The sequence below is a fragment of the Bubalus kerabau genome, chromosome 1 (assembly GCF_029407905.1).
Source record: "Bubalus kerabau isolate K-KA32 ecotype Philippines breed swamp buffalo chromosome 1, PCC_UOA_SB_1v2, whole genome shotgun sequence".
NCBI classification, from domain to species: domain Eukaryota; kingdom Metazoa; phylum Chordata; class Mammalia; order Artiodactyla; family Bovidae; genus Bubalus; species Bubalus kerabau.
The window spans coordinates 201,459,607-201,486,414 of record NC_073624.1 but is presented as its reverse complement, the minus strand read 5'-3'; the positions used below and the strand labels follow the sequence as shown (position 1 = coordinate 201,486,414).

The 26,808-nt window shown below is 38.0% G+C and overlaps 1 protein-coding gene across 18 annotated transcripts in view; it reads left to right on the top strand.

Moving 5' to 3' along the window:
• The window catches only part of LOC129629692 (protein FAM170A-like), a 362,499-nt gene that overhangs the window by 309,078 nt on the left and 26,613 nt on the right, over positions 1 to 26,808 (top strand). For 16 of the 18 annotated variants that reach the window (XM_055549965.1, XM_055549888.1, XM_055549948.1 and 13 more), the window contains 3 exons: positions 1,748 to 1,888; positions 7,015 to 7,167; positions 8,462 to 9,411. In XM_055549965.1, coding sequence (XP_055405940.1) covers positions 1,748 to 1,888; positions 7,015 to 7,167; positions 8,462 to 9,066 — 899 coding nt within the window. In that variant the 3' untranslated portion in view covers positions 9,067 to 9,411. Of the gene's footprint in view, positions 1 to 1,747; positions 1,889 to 7,014; positions 7,168 to 8,461; positions 9,508 to 11,121; positions 11,224 to 26,808 lie in introns of those variants that run through there. The other 2 variants (XR_008703313.1, XR_008703314.1) reach the window with 2 other exon arrangements.

Genomic DNA, 26,808 nt, shown 5'->3' with positions numbered 1-26,808 from the left:
ATTGCCAATATCCACTGGATCATCGAGAAAGCAAGAGAGTTCCAGAAAAACATCTACTTCTGCTTTATTGACTATGCCAAAGCCTTTGACTCTGTAGATCACAATAAACTGTGGAAAATTCTGAAAGTGATAGAATACCAGACCACCTGACCTGCCTCTTGAGAAATGTCTATGCAGGTCAGGAAGCAACAGTTAGAACTGGACATGGAACAACAGAGTGGTTCCAAATAGGAAAAGGAGTACATCAAGGCTGTATACTGTCACCCTACTTTTTAACTTACATGCAGAGTACATCATGAGAAACGTTGAGCTAGATTAAGCACAAGCTGGAATCAAGATCACCAGGAAAAATATCAATAACCTCAGATATGCAGATGACACCACCCTTATGGCAGAAAGTGAAGAAGAACTAAAGAGCTTCTTGATGAAAGTGAAAGAGGAGACTGAAAAAGTTGACTTAAGACTCAACATTCAGAAAATTAAGATCATGGCATCTGGTCCCATCACTTCATGGCAAATCGATGTGGAAACAATGGAAACAGTGACAGACTTTCTTTCTGGGGGCTCTGAAATCACTGCAGATGGTGACTGCAGCCATGAAATTAAAAGATGCTTGCTCCTTGGAAGGAAAATTATGACCAACATAGACAGCATATTAAAAAGCAGAGGCATTACTTTACCAACAAGCTATGTCTAGTCAAGGCTATGGTTTTTCCAATGGTCATATATGGATGTGAGAGTTGGACTATAAAGAAAGCTGAGTGCCAAAGAATTGATGCTTTTGAACTGTGGTGTTGGAGAAGACTCTTGAGAGTCCCTTGAACTGCAAGGAGATCCAACCAGTCCATCCTAAAGTAAATCAGTCCTGAATATTCATCAGAAGGACTGATGTTGAAGCTGAAATTGCAATACTTAGGCCACCTGATGCGAAGAGCTGACTCGTTTGAAAAAAACCCTGATGCTGGGAAAGATTGAAGGCAGGAGGAGAAGGGGATGACAAAGGATGAGATGGTTGCATTGCATCACTGACTCAGTGAACATGAATTTGAATAAACTCTGGGAGTTGGTGATGGATAGGGAGGCCTGGTGTGCTGCAGATCATGGGGTCACAGAGAGTCGGACACGACTGACCTACTGAACTGAAATGAAGCCACCTGGCTTCTTAGGTCGTACTAGTGGTAAAGAATCTGCCTGCCAGTGCAGGAGATTAAGAGATGCAAGTTCCATCCCTGAATCAGGAAGATCGCCTAGAGGAGCTCATGGCAACCCACTTCAGTATTTTGCCTGGAGAATCCCATGGACATAGAAGCCTGGGGGCTATACTCCATAGGGTCACAAAAAGTCTGACATGCCTAAGGTGACTTAGCACACACACACGTTAGCCAGTGGCACTGAGGTTGGTTAATGTTGAAACAGTGACAAAATAATTGAGTATAGTTAATTTTAAAAAACTTGCCTACTGTTTTGTTTGAGGTTGTACATCTCTATGAGATAGAATCCATAGGTAAATATAGACGGAGATAAATGATACCAAAAACCTTAACCAAGGTTAATGAATATGTGGTGCTTTGCTGTCAGGAGCCAGATGGAAGCACAGATTACTGAAATTTGGCAATTCTCCACCCATGTTGAAGATTCAGTACTAATAAGTATCTCCATGGAGTTGGTGGGTGAAGTAGATTAGGGAGAAGAATATATAAGAACAGAATGGAACTAATATTCTTATGACTTTTATTCCATGTTCTAGAAATCTCAAAATTACATGAATATGATCTACCATCAGTGTACTCTTCGGAGTCCAGTGCCCTGAACCATGAAGGAAGAGACATGTCCTCTGAATCAGAATACTTGTCCTGTGACTCCTCTTTTTATACTCCCTTCTTTGCTGGTAAGGATAAAGGAAGAATGTTAGAGTATAGGCAGATCAGAGCAATGGGTGTTTGAGCATATCTATAGGAATGCAGCTCAACATTTCTACATAGCCCCTGGGGGAATTATGTACTTGAGATCCAGTCATAGTCTTTTCTTTCTCTCTTATTTGGGAGTCTAGGTCTCTGTGTTCCATCATAGGAACTCATCAAAAATACTTTTCACTTTTTTGGGAGGCAGGTGAGGAACCCTGTGCATATCTTTAGGGGGAAAATGTCATTTATCAAGGCACAATGTCCACAATTGTTATATAATTAGTTAAACCTCAGAGTGAAGAATTAATATAATACTAAATTGTTGCTAATAATACACTAGTACTATTCTACAGTAGAAAATATAAGAGTTCTCGATTGTCAGTCCACCACATTGAAGAGTCATATAGATAATGACTTGCTGAAAATGAACTCACATTCTAAAACTATAAAATATAACTCTAAGGTAGATTCTAATATGAACAGCAAGTTTTAATCATAAAGATAATTTAATTGAACAATGTTGTAAGAATAGTAACTAACAATGTTCAAAATTATTAAAACTGTAAGAATACAAAACCCAATCAAGAAAAAAAAATTACAAAGTAGCCAAATAGTAGTTGTAGAAATTTAAAAAATCTTCTAAAACTTATAAAATATGTATATGAGTGAAACAGCAAATTAGACATAGATGAAAACTGATGAACAGGATGAGAGAGCTGAAGGATTACCTACAATATAAGTCAGAGAAATAGATGGAGTTATAAAGGAAGGATTCAGACAAAAGAGGGTAAAAAGTGAAAATATGATGTATTGAGGTTTCTGAATAAAATTTTATAAGTAAAACAAAGAAAATAAGACAGATAATCAAAGGGATGATGGCTAAGCACTTTTCAGAACTGATGAAAGACCTAAATCCTTGGGAATCAAACATTATTAGAAAGCTCATTACAGAATAGGAAAAAGAAAAATCCGTACCTTGGTACACTGTACCACAAAATCAGAATCCCAGTAGCAAAGACCTTACCAAAACTAGAGAGGAATACAGAATAATTACACAGGAATGATGATATTGTCAGACTTTAAGCTTCTTATAGTAATTCAGATGATAGAAATAAAAACCTAATGTCAACAATGTAAAATAGTGTGTTTAAGAAACAGTTACTCTTCAACCAAAAAGGGGTGAAATTAAGACTTTTTAAAGTCAAAAGCTATGAAAAATAAAGTATTATTCAAAGCATCATATGATACCTTCTAAAATTCCTGTCTGTTCCCAGTTCCTTGATCCCTTCAGATAATTCCACAAGCTAGAGGCTCACATGATCTCCCTCACATGTATCCTTCATACGGTCAGTGTGTAACACTTTGATGGTCTTGGCAGGATTCACAAAATTACTCATACCTACACACTCTCTCATATAAATCAAACAAATAGATAACTACTTGATCTTTAATAGTACATGACACATAGATCATTCATGATACAGGAGAGACGTACTGCCTTTGTTGTTCAATTACTCAGTTGTGTCTGACTCTCTGTGACTCCATGGACTGCAGCATGCCAGGCTTCCCTGTCCTTTACTATCTCCCGGAGTTTGCTCAAGCTCATGTCCATTAAGTCAGTAATGCCACCCAACCATCTCATCCTCTGTTGTCCCCTTCTCCTCCTGCCTTCAGTCTTTCCAAGAATCAGGGTCTTGTCCAATGAGTCGGGTCTTCACGTCACATGGGCAAAGTATTAGAGCTTCAGCCTCAGCATCAGTCCCTTTTCCTTGCAGTCCAGGAGACTGTCAAGAGTCCTCTGCAACACTGCCGTTCAAAAGCATTAATTCTTCAGCGCTCAGCTTTCTTTATGGTTCAAATTTCACGTCCATACATGACTACTAGAAAAACTATAGTTTTGACTAGATGGAGCTTTGTCAGCAAAGTAATGTCTCTGTTTTTTAATATACTGTCTAGGTTTGTCATAGCTTTTACTTCAAGGGTCAAGTGTCTTTTAATTTCATGGCTGCAATCACCATCTGTTGCAGTGTGACCAACACATCATACTCATGCTACTTTCACATACAATGACCATTACTCATCCCCACATTCACTATGTAAAATTGTTGAAAAAGATAAACTGTGCTCAATAGGACGTACAAGGCAATTCTAAAAATTATAGCATACACACCATATTTTCCCATTCCCACACTAACATGACCCACCAGACATCCTCAGTGACCTAAGAGACAAAGTAGATATATTTGAGAAATAAAAATTCTGTTGTAATCTTAATTAAAACATTTAAACAGAGGGAGTGATTTAATGTGTTTGTTATTTTATCTGAAACAAGAATTTACCTATTTGCTGAGGCTTGTATATTTAAAGGTATAGTCCTTTCCATTGGAAACTTAGATTAAGAGGAAGTAAGAAAAGTGACTGGGTATATTTTTGATATGTTTAGATCATTGATAGAGGTGATTCAAGAAATACAAAATTTATTTGGGGAAATTCCAAGAACCTAGAATTCATCTTTAAATTGATGAGGTTTCAAGATAGGCTATGATTATGGTGAGTATAAATGAAGAGCTGAGTCAGAGCCCTGTCGGCAGAGGTCACTGAGAAAGTGACATCACTGACTAGGCCAAGTGATGACCTGCTAGTTGATGACCAAGTTAGTTCCTGAGAAGGGAGCTGTAGCCAATGTTGGGAGTTAAAAGTCTGGACTCAATCCTGAATATCCTGCTGCAGTCTCCTACTCAACCTTAGGACCCAGCAGTTCCCCCAAAGTTCTGGCAACTCAGGTCTCTGAGTAAGGTTCTACAAGAACAAATAAGTGAAAGGTAGAGCTGGGGAGTAGAAATAGATGTCAGTAGATTATTTTCTGTGAATTCTAACTCTTTCAGGAAGCAATAAGATTTTTATATGATAATCCATAGCTGACAATCTGATGTGCTTTACTTATGTACATACACTGAATTTATTCTTCTATTAAACAGAGTAGGAATAGCACGTACCTGACAACATCCAAGAAATGGAGCCTCTCATAAAGTGAAGGAAATAGTATAGGCCACTTATAGGCAATCAGCCATATGATTCCAGCAAATATATTTGCATACCTGGATTTTGGAACTTTGGACAAAAACTAGACCATGAATTTCATGACGATAAGTGCCATGTGTGTTATTGTACATATCATGAGCTCAGAAGAAGAAACTGCTGTCTGGAGTTTGACCCATGGCCACAGCCAGACAGCAGAGGATTCAGACTGAGATGACATCTCCTGTGCCTCTTCTGTAGACAGACTTATTCATAGTGGTATAGATGTGGGAAAGAGGAGGTGCTGAGAAGGAATCAGGGCAGTGGGTCAGCATTGATGGTCTAGAATTGGGACTGAGCTCCTTTGCTCAACCATGGCCATGAAAAGTAAAAGTGAAAGCCACTCAGTCATGTCTGACTCTTTGCGACCCTATGGACTGTACAGTTGATGGAATTCCCAGGCCAGAATACTGGAGTAGGTAGCCTTTCCCTTCTCCAGGGGAATCTTCCCAACCCAGGGATCCAACCCAGGTCTCCCACATTGCAGGCAGATTCTTTACCAGCTGAGCCAGCAGAGAAGCCAATCATAGCCATTGTTAACCCATTTTCTCAATGGGTGCTTAAGGTCTCTGTTTCTGATCAGTGGGAAGAAATGTACCACATAGGTGTCCCTTGTCTTCTTTGAAAGAGATTCTTAAAGGATATGAATGGAAAGGTTACAAACTGAAGAGAAATGTAGAAATGCATTTTTAGGAGTCTAGGGCAAGTCTATGAAGTTGTTCATAGTCTATGAAGTCTTCATTTGAACATCTCCAACACCATGGCCCAGAGAAGGCAATGGCACCCCACTCCAGTACTCTTGCCCAGAAAATCCCATGGCAGAGGAGCCTGGTAGGCTTCAGTCCATGGGGTTGCTAAGAGTTGGACACGACTGAACGACTTCACTTTCAATTTTCACTTTCATGCATTGGAGAAGGAAGTGGCAATCCACTCCAGTGTTATTGCCTGGAGAATCCCAGGGACGGGGGAGCCTGGTGGCCAGCTGTCTATGGGGTCACACAGAGTTGGACACGACTCAAGCAACTTAACAGCAACAGCAACAGCAACACCATGGTCAATTCCTAGGGAACTCTGAAACAAAAATGACATTGTTGACAGAAAGTAAAAAAGCACAACAACTGACAGCATATGAGTTGTTTTCCTGGGGCCTTCCTGAGAACTATAGATCAGGAGACAGATAACTCGGAGGGAGAGGTGGAGGATGGTCATTATATATGTGCTTTTGGTGAAGAGGATACATAAATGTCAAACACACATCTTGGTAAAAAGTTTCTTCCTGTCACAAGAAGGTTGCTAATAGTCGTGAGGAGCGCATATCTCTATGAATGATTTTAGTGCTTTTCTAGGTGTGAGAAGATGCAAGACACTGGGTTTGTAAAATTTTGTCATTAAAATAACTGTGTGAGGACCTGCAGCGCAGTGTCTCTTTTCTGATCTCCACTGTGAACTCCTTTTAGGATATGTTAAAGGTCAGCAACTGCCATGGCTAATGGCTAATCCTTGTAGGGTTAGATGGCGAGAGACATTCTTTAATTTACAGTATCTATATGTATCTGTCTCTCTTTCCATATATGTGTGTGTGTGTGTATATCTCTGTATATGTATATCAATATAGATTTCAATGTAAATATAGAGATAGACATATATGCAGAATAATTAAAAACATGTATCCTGTATCCCCTAATGGAATAATTTCTGATGAGGAAAATTGAGTTAATAATATCCAAATTTTCATGACTATATACTGTATTTCAGGCATGGGCCTAAGTTTTTGATGTTCTGTATACATCTCTAGAAATATCATATACAAGACACACAACATCCCTGACATGCACCACTCACACCATTTTGATAGTTGTTTATTTACATTTTGGAGTAAGTGGAGTTTCACACAGGATAGTGACCCCAATATCTATGAAAGCAAAACTCCTGTGTGGTAGAAATGTTTAACATGTAATATCCATTCAAAGGACACAGATCCCAGAAAATGTCACTTCTCTTTTTTTTTTTTTTCTTTAATTCAATCCCATAGAATCCTGGAAGACTCAGGAGGATCCTCCTCAGCCGGAATCATTTGTGATGGTCCCAGCCTGTAGTCAGATAATAGGAGAAACTTCCTCTGCCTCCACAGGATATTTCTCTTGCGTCTCCTCTGAATGCGAGCTTGTCTTTTCTGATGAGGATGGTAAGGAAGATGCAAAGGGGGACTCTGAGCTTGGAAAGGGGGTGCAGTTGAATTGCTTAGCCTAATCCCTGTTTACTTTACTTTCTCTTTGAAAACAAGAAAAGTCAGGGCAGAGGGACTAGAACTGAAATCTGTGCCAAGGGACAAATAGGGAGCGTGCCTTCAAGAATAAGACATAGCTTCTCAGCACTGATTTTCATCATATGAACCCTGGGATAGCTGTGAGTGAGGTAGGGGGCAGTGCTGATATGCACATGGGAACTTAATCAGAACCTTCCCCCTTAGATCAGCACAAACTCATGCCCTCATACCCACTCAAACAGCATGCACAGAGTCCTTCATACCAAGTATGGCCCTGTTTCTCCTTTCTCTTTTGCTCTCAGATACACACAACTTCATTCCTCCGTCTGTCTTTCCCATTCTCTAATAACATTACACAGCTATACATTTATACCTCATTCTTTCACCCAGTCATTTTCAGATTCATCTTTACACACTGATCCCATAAATAATTCATGTCCCTTTACACATATGACCTCTTTTAACTCACTATATGCTAGGTCAAACTCAAGAAAATTCATATGCCCTGAAGGGAATACACTTTCATACACAGTCTTGCTAATCTAATCATCATTTCACCCACAAAACCTTCAGTCCTTCCTAGAAAGACACATTCTGAGAAGTCACATACACTTCCTCAAAGTCTTATTATCTCACAATAAGAACATGTACCACTCTTGAACTTGTTTATGTATACTGAAACACTGCATACTACACGTAGACACCCATTGACCATCCCCTTTCACCATTAGACATGCCATGTATGCCCCAGAACATACATACATCATACTCTCATTCCCAGATATTTATGGCATACATGAAGTCCAAATATAAAATGCCACACACAGCATTCTGAAATATCCCATATTATGCACTTTTACTCCACATGCCCAGATAGAAGTATTTTCACGGCCATCTCAACTTCTTTTTTTTTTTTTTTTGGCTTTATTTTTTTTAATATAAATTTATTTATTTATTTTTGTTGTTGTTGTAGTACTTTCTTTATAACTTTTATTTTTTTTAATTTAATTTTATTTTTTAAACTTTACATAATTGTATTAGTTTTGCCAAATATCAAAATGCATCCACCACAGGTATACACGTGTTCTCCATCCTGAACCCCCCTCCCTCCTTCCTCCCTGTACCATCCCTCTGGGTCGTCCCAGTGCACCAACTTCTATAGACTTCACATACTTGATCCTAGTTTTCTTACGTTTGAAATTTTCTTTCCTAGGAGTCCAACAATCATGTCAAGATGTTACTTGTCTTGGATCCACTGAGATGCCTCCAGTCCTGGATTTGGAGCAAGGAGAGACTTCTTCCCCTTGCTCACAAGTCTCTTCTCCATTTAATTTGGTTAATAATAATAAGTCGTTGTCATCAGTACATACGAAAAAGAAAAGAGTCATGAAAATTTACTACATGCACGTTCAAACGAAAAAGGGTGTGGCTTCCTTACAGGATACAGAGGAAGGACTGGAGTCCCCCACAAAGAAGATACAGATGGAAGAAATGACCTCTCCTGAAAAAATCCATACAACATTCACCCCCTCTCAAGTGACTACAATGGAGCTCCTGGCTGACAGTGAATCCAGTTTGGATACCCAAGCCAAAGATGAAAGGGAGAGGGCTGAAAGTCCACCAGAGCCTCGAGCTTTGGAGGAATGTTCCAGGGCCAAGACACCTGAATGGCTGGCAGCCCTGGACAGTGGCTTCCAGTGCATGAGCTGCTACCGGATCTTCCCCAGCTTAGAGCACCTTCAGAAGCATGTGGAACATGGGATCAATGAGGGCTTTAGCTGCTATGCTTTCCATCTTGCCTTGGCTTGGCTAAAGTGAAAGGGGGACAGAAAAGGGAAAAACAGGAGAAGGAAGAAGATGATCAAGACGGCCACATCTGGTTGCCACAAAGAAAAACATTTTGGCATGAAGACATACTCATGCAAAGACACTGATTCTCACCCCTAAAAAGAGAGGAAATGAAAGAGGCCAGCCTCTATTGAAGGGGCTTCATCTCTAAGCAGCCATCGTACCTACCTTTGTTTATATATCTTTGTCAGCACACCACCCAAAGAGCAGAGAACCCATTCTAATATTATCCACTGCTCTCCTGAAGAGAGTGGAGAGGAAGGCAGATCTCACCATATAGAAGAGCAAGATGTCCTTAAGCAAACTAAAGAAAAATGAACAACAGTATATCATCTCCACCACTACAAGTGAGAAAAGGACGAAACTGAAACTGCTATGGACTAGATCACAGAAGGGGTGAGAACTGGAGGGGTAAGAGATCATGTCAAGAATATTTAGGAGACAGGATTCTGAGAAAAGGTGGCATCCACCAGCGATGCCTCCCAAAGTCCCATAATCACTGTAATGAATAATTTCCTTCAGAGTAATATATTCTTGGAAGTAGAATATTTTTTTGTTGTTTAGTTACTCAGCCATATATGACTCTTTACAACCCCATGGACTGCAGCATGCCAGGCTTCCCTGTCTTTCAGTATCTCCTGGATAGTCTGGGACACTAAACTCATGTTCCTTGAGTCAATGATGCCATCCAACCATCTCACACTCTGTCACCCCCATCTCCTTCTGTCCTCAATCTTTCCCAACATCAATTTCTTTTCCAGTGGGTTGGCTGTTCACATCAAGTGGCCAAGTACTGGGGAGCTTCAGCTTCAGCATCAGTCCTTCCAGTGAATATTCAGGGTTGATTTCCTTTAGGATTGACTGGTTTGATTTCCTTGCTGTCTTTGCTTGTGGAATATTGTGGAATATTTGGTTGATGACAAACCAGTGAGAATGTCTCCTGTCCACTCCCTTAGAAGGGATAGGACAAAATACCCAACTAGCAATTCTGCTACTCGCTGGAAAAGACCCTGATGCTGGGAAACATTGCGGGCAAGAGGAGAAGGGGGCCACAGAGGATGAGATGGTTGGATGGCATCACCAACTCAATATACATAAATCTGAGCAAACTCCAGGAGACAGTGAAGGATAGCGAAGCCTGTTGTGCTGCAGTCCATGGGATCACAAAGAGTCAGACATGACTGAGTGACTGAATGGCAAGCAGTTCAGCGGGGCAGAGAAGACCTGGCCAAGCATTCCTAGATAAACCAGAGGTCACCAGTGTCCTGTGCCCTCTAGGTTTACTCCCTGGCCTGCCTCCATCCCAGAAGGCACAGAGTAGAACCGAGGCAGACCTTCTATCCTGAGCAAGGGTTGGTGTGCAGGCCCGTCATGGTTCTACCCTTTCTCTGGGTGTGAGTGAGATCTCAGTATCTATCTAGTGATTTCATACCTGGGAGGGGACTACTGAGGAGGTGTAACTACTTGAAATAAACAACTAATCAAATCCTTTTTTAATTTATTTTTTTCTGGAAAAAGTTTCCCTTCTTGTATACTATGAGCCAGTAGTTCTGGCTGTCTCTTCAAAAGTGGCAGATATCACTGACACTTATGCCATGAACCATTTTTGAAAACTTAATTTAATGCATTGCTTCCTGGAGGACCTCCATATCTTTTTATGAAGGGTCACTTTTCTTACATCTTATTCTTTGTTACAGCATCAATCATGTTATTCTAATTGAACAGCAGAGGAATTAAATACAGACAAAGCTGCAAAGCCAGGTTCATACTACAGTAAATGAGAGTGTGTCTTTTTAGTTAATGGAATAAATGAAGAACTCTTCTCCCATGCTCCACAAGTCACAATTAGAACCTATCAATTTCCCTCAATTTTCTATATCATACTGGAAATATTGAGGCAATATTTTAATTTAATATTGGACAACAATTTTGTCACTATAGTGACAATAAACACTTGTCACTAAAGTATGAAAAGCTGCTTTCTTCACTGAGTCGATTCCCTTCTCCGATTCATTTTTCATACAGTGACACAGACCCAGTGGCCTGAAGATTTCAAACGATGATGTCCAGCACATTCCTATGATCTCATGAGAGCCCAGCAGTCCCTGTGAACACCACAGAATCAAGGTAAGGTTGGCCGGAAGGCTTATGTACCTGATTCTCTGTGGCTCCTTTCAGTTGTTCTGGTAAATGTGATGCCAAACTCTGGAGAAAATGTTCACATAGAACAGGGCTTGAACACCTGGCTGATAGCCTTGTTCTCTAGCCCGGATAATTGTCCTTAACTCCAATTTTATTACCTTCCCCTGCATACACATCCATGAACACATACATGATGCAAACAAGTATGGACACTGCTGAATTTAGTACACACTGTAATACCCCTTCTCCCATGTACTCATGTCCATGCATTTATCTCGAAGTTATTTTTCCATATCTTTTTCTTTAAATGAACATAAACTTTTCCTCATATCTCCCTTTTACATACTCACTTGCACAGTTACTTGGCTGAAAGACAGACATTCTTACTATTGAGAGAGGAAAAGCTACTGTATAAAGCCCAAGGCAATTAAAACACCCCCCCCCCCCGCCTTGGCTTCTCTGGACTTATGTAGGTGTAGGTGCACAAACACTTCTTATATTAGAAATGATGAAATGTGTAAAAATATCTGAGACAATCAATATGTGTATATTCAGGTCATAATTCAGTTTTAAGCTTAATAACTTTAGAGCTGTAAAAGCTACAAATTTTTGGAAAATGTAATTTGTATGTTTAAATATTTGTATGTGATTTACATGTTATGTTAATCTTAATTAATGTTAATCTTTCTTTGTTACTCCAGCATCTTCAATCATAAGGGCAGAAACAAAAAATAAAAATTTAAAAAGTATTATGGAAAATTCACAAAACTATATAGGAAAAGGGAAATTAAAATATTATTAGTTCAACTTTCAAATGATGCTCTTCATTATTTGTAGCTTTTACCCTACTGAAATTATTAAAGCTTGAGATTGCATAAATAAATAATATGTATAACAACTGTATGTATACCTGTGTGTGTATAAGTTCATAGAAGACAAGAGGTGGGTTAAGTTGCTTTTGCTTTGATCTGCCAATGATTTTATTTCTTCCTTTGATAAGAGGCTCTGCCTTCAGAACAAATATGAGGGCAAGTCAGGCTAGCCAAATGAAGTCATTACTTCACTGATTGGCTTCCCTGATTGACCTAGTGGTAAACATTAGTCTATGTTGGATCAATCTGCACTAATAACTTGGAGAAATCAAAATAGAAGAGTTTGTGGTGGTTAGTGGTGGGTTTTCCTTTGCAACTCACATTAAGGCCCATGAGCCTCTACTACTGGCCTTGCTTCAGTTCCTCTTTTTTTGAAAGGCCTGGCTGTTTTACCTGTGTTTTTTTTTTTTTATTTATTAAGCATCCCCACTAACCATTCAGTAAATTCTTGGTTTGCCTCAGGTAGCCTGAGACATTTACTGCTGTTTGTAACCTAATGTACCTTTATTGATACAAATTAGCTTCAACATGATAATTTCTTCCATTTTAATAATTGAAATGATACATTCCGGAAAGGAGTAACATATTACATTCCTCTGATTTTATATGGAAACAATAAGGGATAAAATTATACTCAGTATGTATATGATGCCCTTGATTAATTAAGAAGGTGCATTGAAAATGTATGGGCATATAAACAAAATTACTTATTTGGACAAAATGGACTTCAGTACATTAGGCCTGGTAAATCCCTTATTGCTGGTTAGCAACTTTGAGTGTTTTCAGAGTCTGCTCTCCCATCTTGAAAACAGAGATCATAATACCTAAAATGATGGAGATTGTGAGAGTAAGAAGACATGGATAAATAAACCCAACATAGCCTCTGACATAAATAGCAAAATAATTTATCATTCACTTTTGAAATTTGGTTTCTTTACCTATGAGCATCTGCATGTACTGATGCTCATAGGTAAATTTATGAGCCAAATTGCATATATTGTTTATTACTTTTATTGCTGAGGAGTATTCCATTGTATGATGTGAAACAGTTAAATGTGTTATACGTTTAAAGGCATTTGGGTTATTTCAAGTTATTGGGATTGGAAATAAAGCTTCTATGATTGTGATGAGTATAGTAGGATTCCTTTTTTTCTTTTAAATTTATGTTGTTTGATACTAGCTGAGCTAAGCTTTTTAAAAAAATCTTTTGGATTTTGTAAAAATTATAAACTCATAAGAAGTTTCAAAAACAGTCCACAGTCCAGAGGGGTCCCCTGTACGCATCACGCATCTTCCCCAACATAATTCTAGTACATTATCAAATAAGGGGACTGATGAGAACAATATGATAAATCAGACTACAGAACAGACCTTACTCAGATTTCACTGTTTTTTTAAGTACTCACATTTTGCATGTTTTTGTGTATAAGGCTATATTTTACACATGTTGATTTTTGTATGTCCATAACTGAAGTCATGGTACATAAATGTTCTGTCCCACAAAGCAGTTAACTTCTGGAAATAGCTGTGCACTCTTTTTTTTTTTTTCTTTTATTCCAAGAATTTTATACAAAATGAATCATATAGTATGTAAACTTTTGAGATTGCCATTTTCAGCTAAGCCTGATTCCTATAATATTGAGCCAGATTTATGAGCCAAATTGCATATATCATTTATTACTTTTATTGCTGAGGAGTATTCCATTGTATGATGTGGAACAGTTAAATGTGTTATATGTTTAAAGGCATTTGGGTTATTTCAAGTTATTGGGATTGGAAATAAAGCTTCTATGACATTAGCGTGCAGGTTTTATGTGAATATGTTTTCATCTTTCTAGTATAAATTCCTGAGAATATTATTGTTTGGTTAGATGGTAATGTGTTATCTTCTTAAAACAACTGCAGGCTAATTTCCATAGTGATTGAACCATTTTTATATTCCCACTAATGTATGAGAAGTGTAGTTTCCCTGCATCCTCACCAGTATTTGATAGTATAGGTATTTTTAAGAGCCTTTAGTAGGTATGTGGTAGACTCCTGTGGCTGTTTAAATATTCATTACCCTAGCGGTTTGTGATGCTGAACATCTTTTTATGCAGATGTCATTTGCATGTCTTTTTTGGATTACCTATGTAAGTCTTTTGCCCATATAAAAATTAGATTATTTTCTTTTTATCCAGAGTGTTATTTGTATGTTTTAGATGTGAGTTAGTTGTTGGATATGTAATTTGCAAATATTTTCTCCCAGTTGGTGGCTTGTCTTTTCATTCTCTCAACAGGGTCTTGGGTAGATTAAAAGGTTTTAAATATTAATGAAACCAAATATATCAGCTATTTTCTTTTATGAATGGTGCCTTTTGTGTCATATCTAGGAATTTGGCACTTAACTCTGGGTCTCAAAGATTTTCTCCTATGTTTTCTTCTAAAGGTTTTATGGCTTTACATTTAGATTTATCTGTGATTCTGTTTGATTTTTGTACAAGGTATAAGGTTCAAATGGATTTTTGGTCACTGTTGTCCAGTTGTTCCAGCACAATTTTATAAAAATGTTATTCTTCTTCTACTGAGTTGCTTTTGAATTATCATTTCAAAAGAAGCTTGTCTTACTTGCTTGGGTCTATGTGTGGCCTCCTTATTCTGTTCCATTGATTTACGCTTTATTTCTCTTATATCATATGCTGTATTGATTGTTGTAGATATTGACTATGTCTTAAAAATAGGTGGTGCGATTTCTCTGGCTTGATGCTTCTTTTTCAATATTGTTTAAGCCATTCTAATTCATTTGTGTTTCCACATAAATTTGAAGATAAGCTTGCCCATATTTATTTTAAAAATCTTGCTGGGATTTTAACAGGGTTTACACTGAATTTACACATCATTTTGTTAAGAACTAGCATCCTCAATTGGAGAAATAACTCCAGAAAGAATGAAGAGACGGAGCCAAAGCAAAAATAGCACTCAGTTGTGGATGAGACTGGTGATAGAAACAAGGTCTGATATTGCAAAGAGCAATATTGGATAGGAGCCTGGAATGTTAGGTCCATGAATCAAGGCAAACTGGAAGTGGTCAAACAGGAGACGGAAAGAGTGAATGTTGACATTTTAGGAATTCAGCAAGCTAAAATGGACTAGAATGGGTGAATTTAACTCAGATGACCATTATATCTACTACTGTGGGCAAGAATCCCTTAGAAGAAATGGAGTAGCCATCATAGTCAAAAAAAAGAGTCCAACATGCAGTACTTGGATGCAATCTCAAAAATGACAGAATGATCTCTGTTCATTTCCAAGGCAACCATTCAATATAACAGTAATCCAAGTCTATGTCCCAACCAGTAATTCTGAAGAAGCTGATTGAACGGTTCTGTGAAGACCTACAAGACCTTTTAGACCCCAAAAAGATGTCCTTTTCATTATAGGAGACTGGAATGCAAAAGTAGGAAGTCAAGAAACACCTAGAGTAACAGGCAAATTTGGCCTTGGAGTACAGAATGAAGCAGGGCAAAGGCTAATAGAGTTTTGTCAAGAGAACAGACTGGTCATGGAAACAACCTCTTGCAACAATATAAGAGAAGATTCTACATGTGGACATCATGAGATGGCCAACACCAAAATCAGATTGATTATATTCTTTGCAGCCAAAGGTGGAAAGCTCTATACAGTCAGCAAAAACAAGACTGGGAGCTGATTGTGGATCAGATTATGAATGCATTATTTCCAAATTCAGACTTAAGTTGAAGAAAGTAGGAAAAACCACTAGACAATTCAGATATGACCTAAATCAAATCCCTTATGATTATACAGTGGAAGTGAGAAATAGATTTAAGGGACTAGATCTGATAGACAGACTACCTGATGAACTATGGATGGAGGTTCATGACATTGTACAGGAGACATGGATTGAGACCATCCTCAAGAAAAGAAAATGCAAAAAAGCAAAATGGCTTTTTTTGGAGGCCTTACAAAGGGCTGAGAAAAGAAGAGAAGCAAAAAGCAAAGGAGAAAAGGAAAGATATACCCATCTGAATGCAGAATTCCAAATAATAGCTAGGAAAGATAAGAAAGCCTTCTTCAATGATCAGTGAAAAGTAATATAGGAAAACAGTAGAATGGGAAAGACTAGAGATCTTTTCAAGAAAATTAGAGACACCAAGGGAACATTTCATGCAAAGATGGGCTCGATAAAGGACAGAAATGGTATGGACCTAACAGAGCAGAAGATATTAAGAAGAGGTGGCAAGAATACATAGAAGAACTGTACAAAAAAGAGCATCATGACCCAGATAATCACCATGGTTTGATCACTCACCTAGAGCCAGTCATCCTGGAACGTGAAGTCAAGTGGGCCTTAGAAGGCATCACTACGAACAAAGCTAATGGAGGTGATGCAATTCCAGTTGAGTTATTTCAAATCCTGAAAGATGATGTTGTGAAAGTGCTGCATTCAATATGCCAACAGATTTGGAAAACTCAGCAGTGGCCACAGGACTGGAAAGGATCAGTTTTCATTCTAGTCCCAAAGAAAGGCAAATGCCAAAGAATTCTCAAACTACTGCACAAATTGCACTCATCTCACACACTAGTAAAATAATGCTCAAAATTCTCCAAGCCAGGCTTCAGCAATATGTGAACCATGGACTTCCAGATGTTCAAGCTGGTTTTAGAAAACGCAGAGGAACCAGAGATCAAGTTGCCAACATCCACTGGATCATTGAGAAAGCAAGAGAGTTCTAGAAAAACATCTATTTTTGCATTATTGACTATGCCAAAGTTTTGACTGTGTGGATCACAACAAACTGTGGAAAATTCTGAAAGAACTGGGAATACCAGACCACCTGACCTGCCTCTTGAGAAATCTGTATGGAGGTCAGGAAGCAACAGTTAGAACTGGACATGGAACAACAGACTGGTTCCAAATAGGAAAAGAGTATGTCAAGGCTGTATATTGTCACCCTGCTTACTTAACTTCTATGCAGAGTACATCATGAGAAACGCTGGGCTGGAAGAAGCACAAGCTGGAATCAAGATTTCTGGGAGAAATATCAATAACCTCACATATGCAGATGACACCACTCTTATGGCAGAAAATGAAGAAGAACTAAAGAGACTCTTGATGAAAGTGAAAGAGGAGAGTGAAGAGGTTGGCTTAAAGCTCAAGGTTCTGAAAACTAAGATCATGGCATCTGGTCCCATCACTTCATGGCAAATAGATGGGGAAACAATGGAAGCAGTGTCAGACTTTATTTTTTGGGCTCCAAAATCACTGCTGATGGTGACTGCAGCCATGAAATTAAGACACTTACTCCTTAGATGGAAAGTTATGACCAACCTAGATGCATATTAAAAGCAGAGACATTACTTTGCCAACAAAGGTCCATCTAGTCAAAGCTATAGTTTTTCCAGGAGTCATGTATGGATGTGAGAATTGGAAAGTAAATAAAGCTGAGCACACGAGAATTGATCCTTTAGAACTGTGGTGTTGGAGAAGACTCTTGAGAGTCCCTTGGACTTCAAAGAGATCCATCCAGACCATCCTAAAGGAAATCAATCCTGAATTTCATTGGAAGAACTGATGTTGAAGCTGAAATTCCAAAACTTGGCCATCTGATGCAAAGAGCTGACTCATTTGAAACGACCCTGATTCTGGAAATGATTGAAGGCAGGAGGAGAAGGGGACAACAATGGATGAGATAGTTAGATGGCATCACCGACTCAATGGACATGAGTTTGTGTAAACTCTGAGAGTTGGTGATGGACAGGGAGGCTTGGTGTGTTGCGGTCCATGGTGTTGCAGAGTTGGACACGACTGAGCGACTGAACTGAACTGAACATCTTCCATGTGCTAACTCTTCCAAACGTTAAACATTATATTAATACATTTTACTTGCATATTTTTTATTTAAAATGTATTTGTGTTTTTCATTTTATAAATTCTTCAAATGTTTATAAAATTCATTCACCAGTCTTCTTGAATCTACAAATTTGTCATTCACAAAATTTGGAAAATCTTTGGCTGTTATTTCTTCAGATATTTTCTGCACTTATTTATTCTCCTTGCCTTCTGAGATACCAATGTGATATATAATAGAGCTGTTCATATTGTTTCATAGTTCCTTGAGGTTCTGTTCATTATTTTTCACAATTTTTTTTCTCTCTTCTTTAGATTGAATTTCTATTTATCTAATTTTAAATTTACTGATTTTTTACTTTGTCATCACGATTCTGCTCTTTGGCTTTACTGTGACTTTCTTTATCCATCAGAGGGCAGACAGAGTGAAAACCACAATCACAGAAAACTAATCAGACTTATCACATGGACCACAGCCTTGTCTAACTCAGTGAAACTATGATCTATGCCATGTAGGGCCACCCAGGACAGATGGGTCATAGTGGAGAGTTCTCACCAAACATGGTCCACTAGAGAAGGGAATGGCAAACCACTTCAGTATTCTTGCCTTAAAAACCCCATGAACAGCATGAAAAGACAAAAAGATATGACACTCAAAGATGAACGCCCCAGGTCAATAGGTGCCCGATGTGCACTGGAGAAAAGTGGAGAAATAACTCTAGAAAGAATGAAAAGATGGAGCCAAAGTGAAAACAATGCCCGGTTGTATATGTGACTGCTGGTGAGGGTAAAGTCCGATGCTATAAAGAACAATATTGCATAGGAACCTGGAATGTTAAGCCCATGAATCAAGGTAAATAGGACGTGGTCAAACAGAAGACGGTAAGAGTGAACATCGACATTTTAGGAATCAGTGAATTAAAATGGACCATATTGGGTGGATTAAATTCCCTTAGATGAAATGGAGTAACCATCATAGTCAATGAAAGAGTCTGAAATGTAGTACTTGGGTGCAATCTCAAAAATATCAGAATGATCTCTGTTCATTTCCAAGCCTAACCATTCAGTATCATGGTATAATCCATTTCTATGCCCCAACCACTAATGCCAAAGAAGCTGAAGTTGAACGGTTCTATGAAGACCGACAAGACCTTCTAGAACTAACACCCAAAAAAGATGTCCTTTTCATTATAGGGGAAAGTGAAGTTGCTCAGTCGTGTCCGACTCTTTGCGACCCCATGGACTGTAGCCTACCTGGCTTCTCTGTCCATGGGATTCTCCAGGCAAGAATACTGGAGTGGATTACCATTTCCTTCTCCAGGGGATCTCCCCGACCCAGGGATCGAACCCAGATCTCCCACATTGGAGGCAGATGCTTTAACCTATGAGCCACCAGGGAAGCCCTGGAATGCAAAAGTTAGGAAGTCAAGAAATACCTGGAGTAACAGCAAGTTTGGCCTTAGAGTACAGAATGAAGCAGGGCAAAGGCTAACAGAGTTCTGCCAAGAGAACGCACTGGTCATAGCAAACACCCTCATCCAAACAACACAAGAGATGACATTGCACATCACCAGATGGTCAATACTGAAATCAGATCGATTATATTCTTTGCAGCCACAGATGGATAAACTCTATACAGTCAGCAAAAACAAGACTGTGAGTTGACTGTGGCTCAGATCATGAACCCCTTAGTGCCAAATTCAGACTTAAATTGACACAAGTAGGGAAAACTACTAGACCATTCAGATATGACCTAAATCAAGTCCCTTATGATTATATAGTGGAGGTGACAAATAGATTCAAGGGATTAGATTTGATACACAGAGTGCCTGAGGAATGATGGACGGAGATTCATGACATTGTACAGGAGGCAGTGATCAAGACCATCCCCAAGAAAAAGAAATATAAAAAGGCAAAATGACTGGGAAGGCCTTACAAATAGCTGAGAAGAGAAGAGAAGCTAAAGTCAAAGGAGAAATGGAAAGATATACCCATCTGAATGCAGAGTTCCAAAGAATAGCAAGAGAGATAAGAAAACCTTCCTAAGTGATCAATACAAAGAAATAGAGTAAAACAATAGAATGGGGAATACTAGAGATCTCTTCAAGAAAATTAGAGATACCAAGGAAACATTTCATGCAAAGATGGGCACAAGAAAGGACAGAAATGGTATGGACCTAACAGAAGCAGAAGATATTAAGAAGAGGTGGCAATACACAGAAGAACTGTACAAAAAAGATCTTCACGACCCAGAAAATCATGATGGTGTGATCACTCACCTAGAGCCAGACATCTTGGAATATGAAGTCAAGTGGGCCTTAGAAAGCATCACTATGAACAAAGCTAGTAGAGGTGATGGAATTCCAGTTGAGCGATTTCAAATCCTGAAAGATGATGCTCTGAAAGTGCTGCACTTAATATGCCAGCAAATTTGGAAAACTCAGCAGTGGCCACAGGACTGGAAAAGATCAGTTTTCATTCCAATCCCAAAGAAAGGCAATGCCAAAGAATGCTCAAACTAAAGCACAATTGCACTCATCTCACATGCTAGCAAAATAATGCTCAAAATTCTCCAAGCCAGGCTTCAACAATATGTGAACCCAGAACTTCCAGATATTCAAGGTGGGTTTATAAAAGGCAGAGGAACCAGAAATCAAATTACCAACACCCATTGAATCATGGAAAAAACAAGAGAACTAAAAAAAAAAAAAAATGAAACACATCTACGTTTGCTTTATTGACTACACCAAAAGCCTTTGACTGTGTGGATCATAACAACCTGTGAAAAATTCTTAGAGATGGGAATACAGACGATCTGACCTGTCTCTTGTGAAATCTGTATGAAAGTCAGGAAACAACATTTAGAACTGGACATGGAACAAAAGACTGGTTCCACATTGGGAAGGGAATCATCAAGGCTGTATATTGTCACCCTGTTTATTTAACTTATATACAGAGCACATTATGCAAAGTGCCAGGTTGGCTGAAGCACAAGCTCAAATAAGATGGCTGGGAGAAATATCAATAACCTCAGATACACAGATGATACCACCCTATGGCAGGAAGTGAAGAAATGGCCACCTACTCCATTATTCTTGCCTGGAGAATCCCCTGGACAAAGGAGCCTGGTGGGGTACTCTTCATAGGGTTGCAGAGAGTCGGACATGACTGAGCAACTAACACACACATCATCCCACTCATTTAGTGTTTATCTTCACCTCATAGATCAGTTATAATAGCTGCATCAGGTCTTTTTCTTAAAATTTGAACATCTGTGTCATCATAAGATTGGCATCTGTGGGTTATCTGCTTCCTTGTGAAACAGTTCTTTTTTGGTAATTTAAATTGTGTTTGACATATTTTTAATCCAAAGAATGACTGTGGCTTCTGTTAAAATCATATGGAAGATATTTATTTTATGTTTTTACATGCAATCAGCTGAACTTCAGAGTGCAAATTCTGTATCATTTTCTGCAATGATGGTTAGTCTCAACATCAGTTCAGTTTTCAGTGCCTTTGTTTGGCTTCTTTGGGTTTACCTTGCAAATAGGGACTTGGCACACAATGGATACTCAAAATATTTTTTTCTTTCATTTTCAGTTTTTAGTACAGCTTGTTTGAAGCTGAATCATATGGAAATAATAAGCTTTGAAAGTCTGTTAATTGTTAAAAACAATAATAAGCTTTGACAGTCTGTTAATTGGTAAAAAAAAAGATACCTTATCTCTCCAATAACAGGTATGTTTCTTCAGGGAATGGAGTATAACATGTATTTTGCAAAGTTATATATATTAAAGAGCACCCCAGTGGATTTTGTTAAATGTTTAAAGAGAGTAAAAATTCTAACATGCTACCAATTTCATTTTTGGCATTTGTTTCTTACTCTTATTTTCCATATGATGACTAATAATTTGAATATCTGTGGCATATGGTGACTTGATTTTTTTTTATTTCCCTATAGAAGTACGTGTTTATATGCTGCTTAGATTCAAAATCATATGCTTCTCATTTTCTTCCTCAATCCCAGTATAACTAAGTGCACTATGAAATAAAATTTTTTAAAAATCTACATTTACAACTATAATAGTTTAATACTTCTGCTATAAAATTCTAGTCCTTTTACAAACTAACACATACCAACTTAAATATGGAAAATTATCTGTTTAGTGTGATAAGGACAGCTCTTTAGTTTTAAACATGTTGAAAATTGAATCTAATATTACAGTGTTGTGCCTTTGTTTTAAATTCATGCTATTTTTATAGTGTGTAACTTTCTCATTCATGGCAATTTTAAAAATGTTCTCCATTATAGATACAGTGACTTAAAATAGTTTTTCATTTAAAAATTTTAATTGAAAATCCAAAGAACTTATCAATGCTAAAAAGAAATGAATTATTGAACCATGAAAAGACATGGAGAAACCTTAGATGCATATTGCTAAGTGAAAGGAAGCAATCTGAAAAGCTACATACTTTGTGATTCCAACTCTATGACATTCAGGAAATGGCAAAACTTTGGAGACATTAAACATATTAGTGATTGCCGAGAGTGAGATAGAGGAGAGAGGAATGAATACTCAGCACAGAGAATTTTCAAGGCAGTGAAAATACTTTTAGGATACTATAATGATGGGTATAAAACCCATAACATGTACAACATCAAGAGGTAAGGTACACTGTGAACTTCGAGTAATTATGACACGTCAGTGTGGGTTCATCTATTGTGAGGAATGTGCCACTCTGCTGGGGAACGTTGCTAAAGGGGAAGGCTCTGCATACATGTGTGGGGGATGGGATATACATGAAATCTCTGTACCTTTCTCTGAGTTTTATTGTGAACATAAAATTTCTCTAAAAAATCTTGTCTATCTAAAAAAGAAAAAAAACTAATCAGCATTTCATGTAGTACCAATAAATGAAATCAAACTTTATATCCTCAAGTTTAATATGCTTTGCATAATTAAAAAGATTTTGAAGTTGTGACATATCTTATAATTATTAATAAGGAGAAATTTAGAAACAATTTGCGCTTGAATATCATGCCGTTGAACTGCATGAGTCTACTTATGTAGGAATGTAGTTCTGTAGTATTTGCTAAAATACTACAGAACTACAGGACCTGTAGTTTGTTGAATCTCTGGATACAGAACTGCAGATATGAAGGAACCAAGTGTACTGGAATGTGGACTATAAATAATTCCTGGATTTTTGACTTGGTGGAGGGTCAGTGCCCGTAACTACTGCATCATTCTGTGTTAGCATGTTCTTGTTTGCAAGAAAGCATATTCATATCATTACTGTCATACTACTACTGAGACTTGAGGATATAAAGTACATAAAATAGTTCCATCCTGGCATGGTCAGTCTATTTATGTTTCTTTTGTGTGATTTCAACGAGAAAAAATGGACAGATGTGTGTTTGTTCTGAATATAGGTAAGTAGTTAGCTACCTAGGTAATCCCAATACCTCTAAATTCTTTAAGATAGTCCTGCAGTTATCTCAGAGGCAGATGTTGATAGTTCTCATATTTGAGAACCATAGGATGAACTTATTTTTAAGCCCTATTTTCCTTTTATCTATTTATTTTTTTGGCTTCCTTTGAAGGCTAGAAACATAGTAGAGTTTTTTTTTTTTTTTTTGTACTTTGTTCAGATTAAATTTAGAACTCATTTAAGGGTACTACCTAGAGAAGGAAATGGCAGCCCACTCCAGTATTCTTCCCTGGAGAATTCCATGGATAGAGGAGCCTGGAGGACTACAATCCATGGAGTTGCAAAGAGTCAGACATGACTGAAGCACACATGACAGGATCCTTCTGTGGAATTTTTGTCTACCATTTGAAGAAAACTATATTGTGGATAGTATTTGAGATTGTCACATATGTGCTTTTAAAAATAGGTTTATCTTTTACACTTAAAGAACTTGCATGAATCATACACACTCTCAGGTAAATTAATAGTGGCCTTCATGACCAAATAAAACAAGGCTTTGTTAAAATATCTTGCAATATCACCAATTCAACTAAAAAGTAAACACCTGATAAGATTTAAATTTTGCTTTTTAGGACAAGTTGACTCAGTTAAAAGCCTATGGAGAGTAGTTTAATTTCTTTTTAGTGACTAAGCTACTCTCATTAGTAGAGTTTTAAAGATATATATGTTTTAGTGATGATATGAATATAATAAAATACATTCAGAAATGCAGGTCATACCCTTACTGCAATAACGCACTTCTGTTAGCTCAGCTGGTAAAAAATCCGCCTGTACTGCAGGAGACCCCAATTCAATTCCTGGGTTGGGAAGATCCCCTGGAGAAAGGATAGGCTACCCACTCCAGTATTCTTGGGCTTCCCTGGTGGCTCAGATGGTAAAGAATCTGCCTGCGATGCAGAAGGCCTGAGTTCAATCCCTGGACTGGGAAGATCCCCTAGAAGAGGGCATGTCTACCCACTCCAGTATTCTTTCCTGGAGAATCCCATGGCAGAGGAGCCTGGCGGGCTACATTCCATGGGGTTGCAAAAAGTCAGACACAACTGAGCTACTAAGCACACAGAAGATGCTGCATTTCATCCACAGCCACAAGAATAGCACCTGAGCGTTTATCATTGATCACATAGTTTACTCTAAAAAGGAGTTTTTAGATTTACCAGACTGTCATTATTAAGCTCTATCTGAAATTTTTTAAACGTATCTCAGCACCAAGTACAAGAGCATATGATTTCTATCTATCTATTTACAGAACAATGTACCAATCTCACTTTATTATATGTGTTTTTAATATAATGATGATTGTGATCATTAAAGTGCATCTGCTTATTATTGAATGAACAATTCAAAAATTCCATTTCTAATATCCTCTTCATTTCAAAATCACAAATAATAGAGAAGAATTTTAGAAACCAGAAGTCCTTACCTTCTCCACATTTATAGGAAATTACATTTTTAGATGACAAGCTCAATAAGTTGAAAGTCACCATGGTAACTTTTATAATAGTCACAAGTCATAGAAAATTACCTTAATAATCAAAAATTGATTACACATTGTGGGAACCAAACAGGAAAAGCAAACAGTATGCCCTAGCCTGTCTGTTTTCTCTATTCTTCTGGCACTGCCAATCTTATACAAGATATAGGCAGTACTCTGTTTCACAAACTAAGTTCAGTGCAAGTAGAACTTTGAAAATATTGAACCAATATATGTCAGTGTCTCTCTGTACCTCATCCCCACCCAGAATCTGCAGCCATTCCATCTATAACAGGAGAGAATATCATCTTAGGAAGAAAAAAGGAATGGAAGTGATATTGTTTACACATTAGAAGAGGTAGGAAAAAAAAAGAAGTAGGAAGATGTGGCTTTCCAGATGGTGAAATATTGGAAGAGGAATATCAGAAAGAAAAGGAAAGGTCAGGTATCAGTGTTTGCTTCTCTTATACATTTCTAAGAACAGAAGGGTGTAACTGAATCATCCAAAAGTGTATGCAAGATACCACTTGTATGACTATGAGTCCTTTTATATAGAGGTAGAAAGAGCTGGGGGTTGGGATTTAGAAGCAGGAATTTTCAGGCCTTTTTTGATCTCCTTTACTTCTGTGACCCATTCAATACGCCCTATGAGTGATTTTGGATGACTTTAGTTGAGAGAAGTGTTTAGGCCAATTACCATATTGATTCAGTTATCTATTCATATTATAAATAATACTTTTATAAAAGCATTGTGCCTATATTCTCTATTCTTTGTGAATGTGTACTTTTGGATTATAATCCTAGGAGGTCAAACACATGAGTGTATCTTTAATTTTACTTGATATACCAAATTATACTGTTTAGAGTTTGAACTGTTAGGTATTCCCACCAGCCATAATCTGAAATAATTTATGTTCTCCAGTCTCACTGATAGAATATATTATTGAATTTAGTATTTTTGCCAATCATATAGGTGAGAAATAATGCATCTGTTGTTTTACTTTTTCTTAGTCTTAGTGAGAATGGATTTGTATTTTTTCCACTTAAGGGATTTTTGCATCCTTTTTTTGGTGAATGGTCCATACATTTTGACTTTTTTCATTCAGCTTTGGTCTAAATTTTTAAGGGCCTACAGACCACCTGATCTGCCTCTTGAGAAATCTGTATGCAGGTCAGGAAGCAACAGTTAGAACTGGACATGGAACAACAGGCTGGTTCCAAATAGGAAAAGGAGTACGTCAAGGCTCTATATTGTCACCCTGTTTATTTAACTTATATGCAGAGTACATCATGAGAAACGCTGGACTGGAAGAAACACAAGCTGGAATCAAGATTGCCAGGAGAAATATCAATAGCCTCAGATATGCAGATGACACCACCCTTATGGCAGAAAGTGAAGAGGAACTCAAAAGCCTCTTGATGAAAGTCAAAGTGGAGAGTGAAAAAGTTGGCTTAAAGCTCAACATTCAGAAAATGAAGATCATGGCATCCGGTCCCATCACTTCATGGGAAATAGACGGGGAAACAGTGGAAACAGTGTCAGACTTTTTTTTTGGGCTCCAAAATCACTGCAGGTGGTGATTGCAGCCATGAAATTAAAAGATGCTTACTCCTTGGAAGGAAAGTTATGACCAACCTAGATAGCATATTGAAAAACAGAGACATTACGTTGCCAACGAAGGTTCATCTAGTCAAGGCTATGGTTTTTCCTGTGGTCATGTATGGATGTGAGAGTTGGACTGTGAAGAAGGCTGAGTGCCGAAGAATTGATGCTTTTGAACTGTGGTGTCGGAGAAGACTCTTGAGAGTCCCTCGGACTGCAAGGAGTTCCAACCAGTCCATTCTAAAGGAGATCAGCCCTGGGAGTTCTTTGGAAGGAATGATGC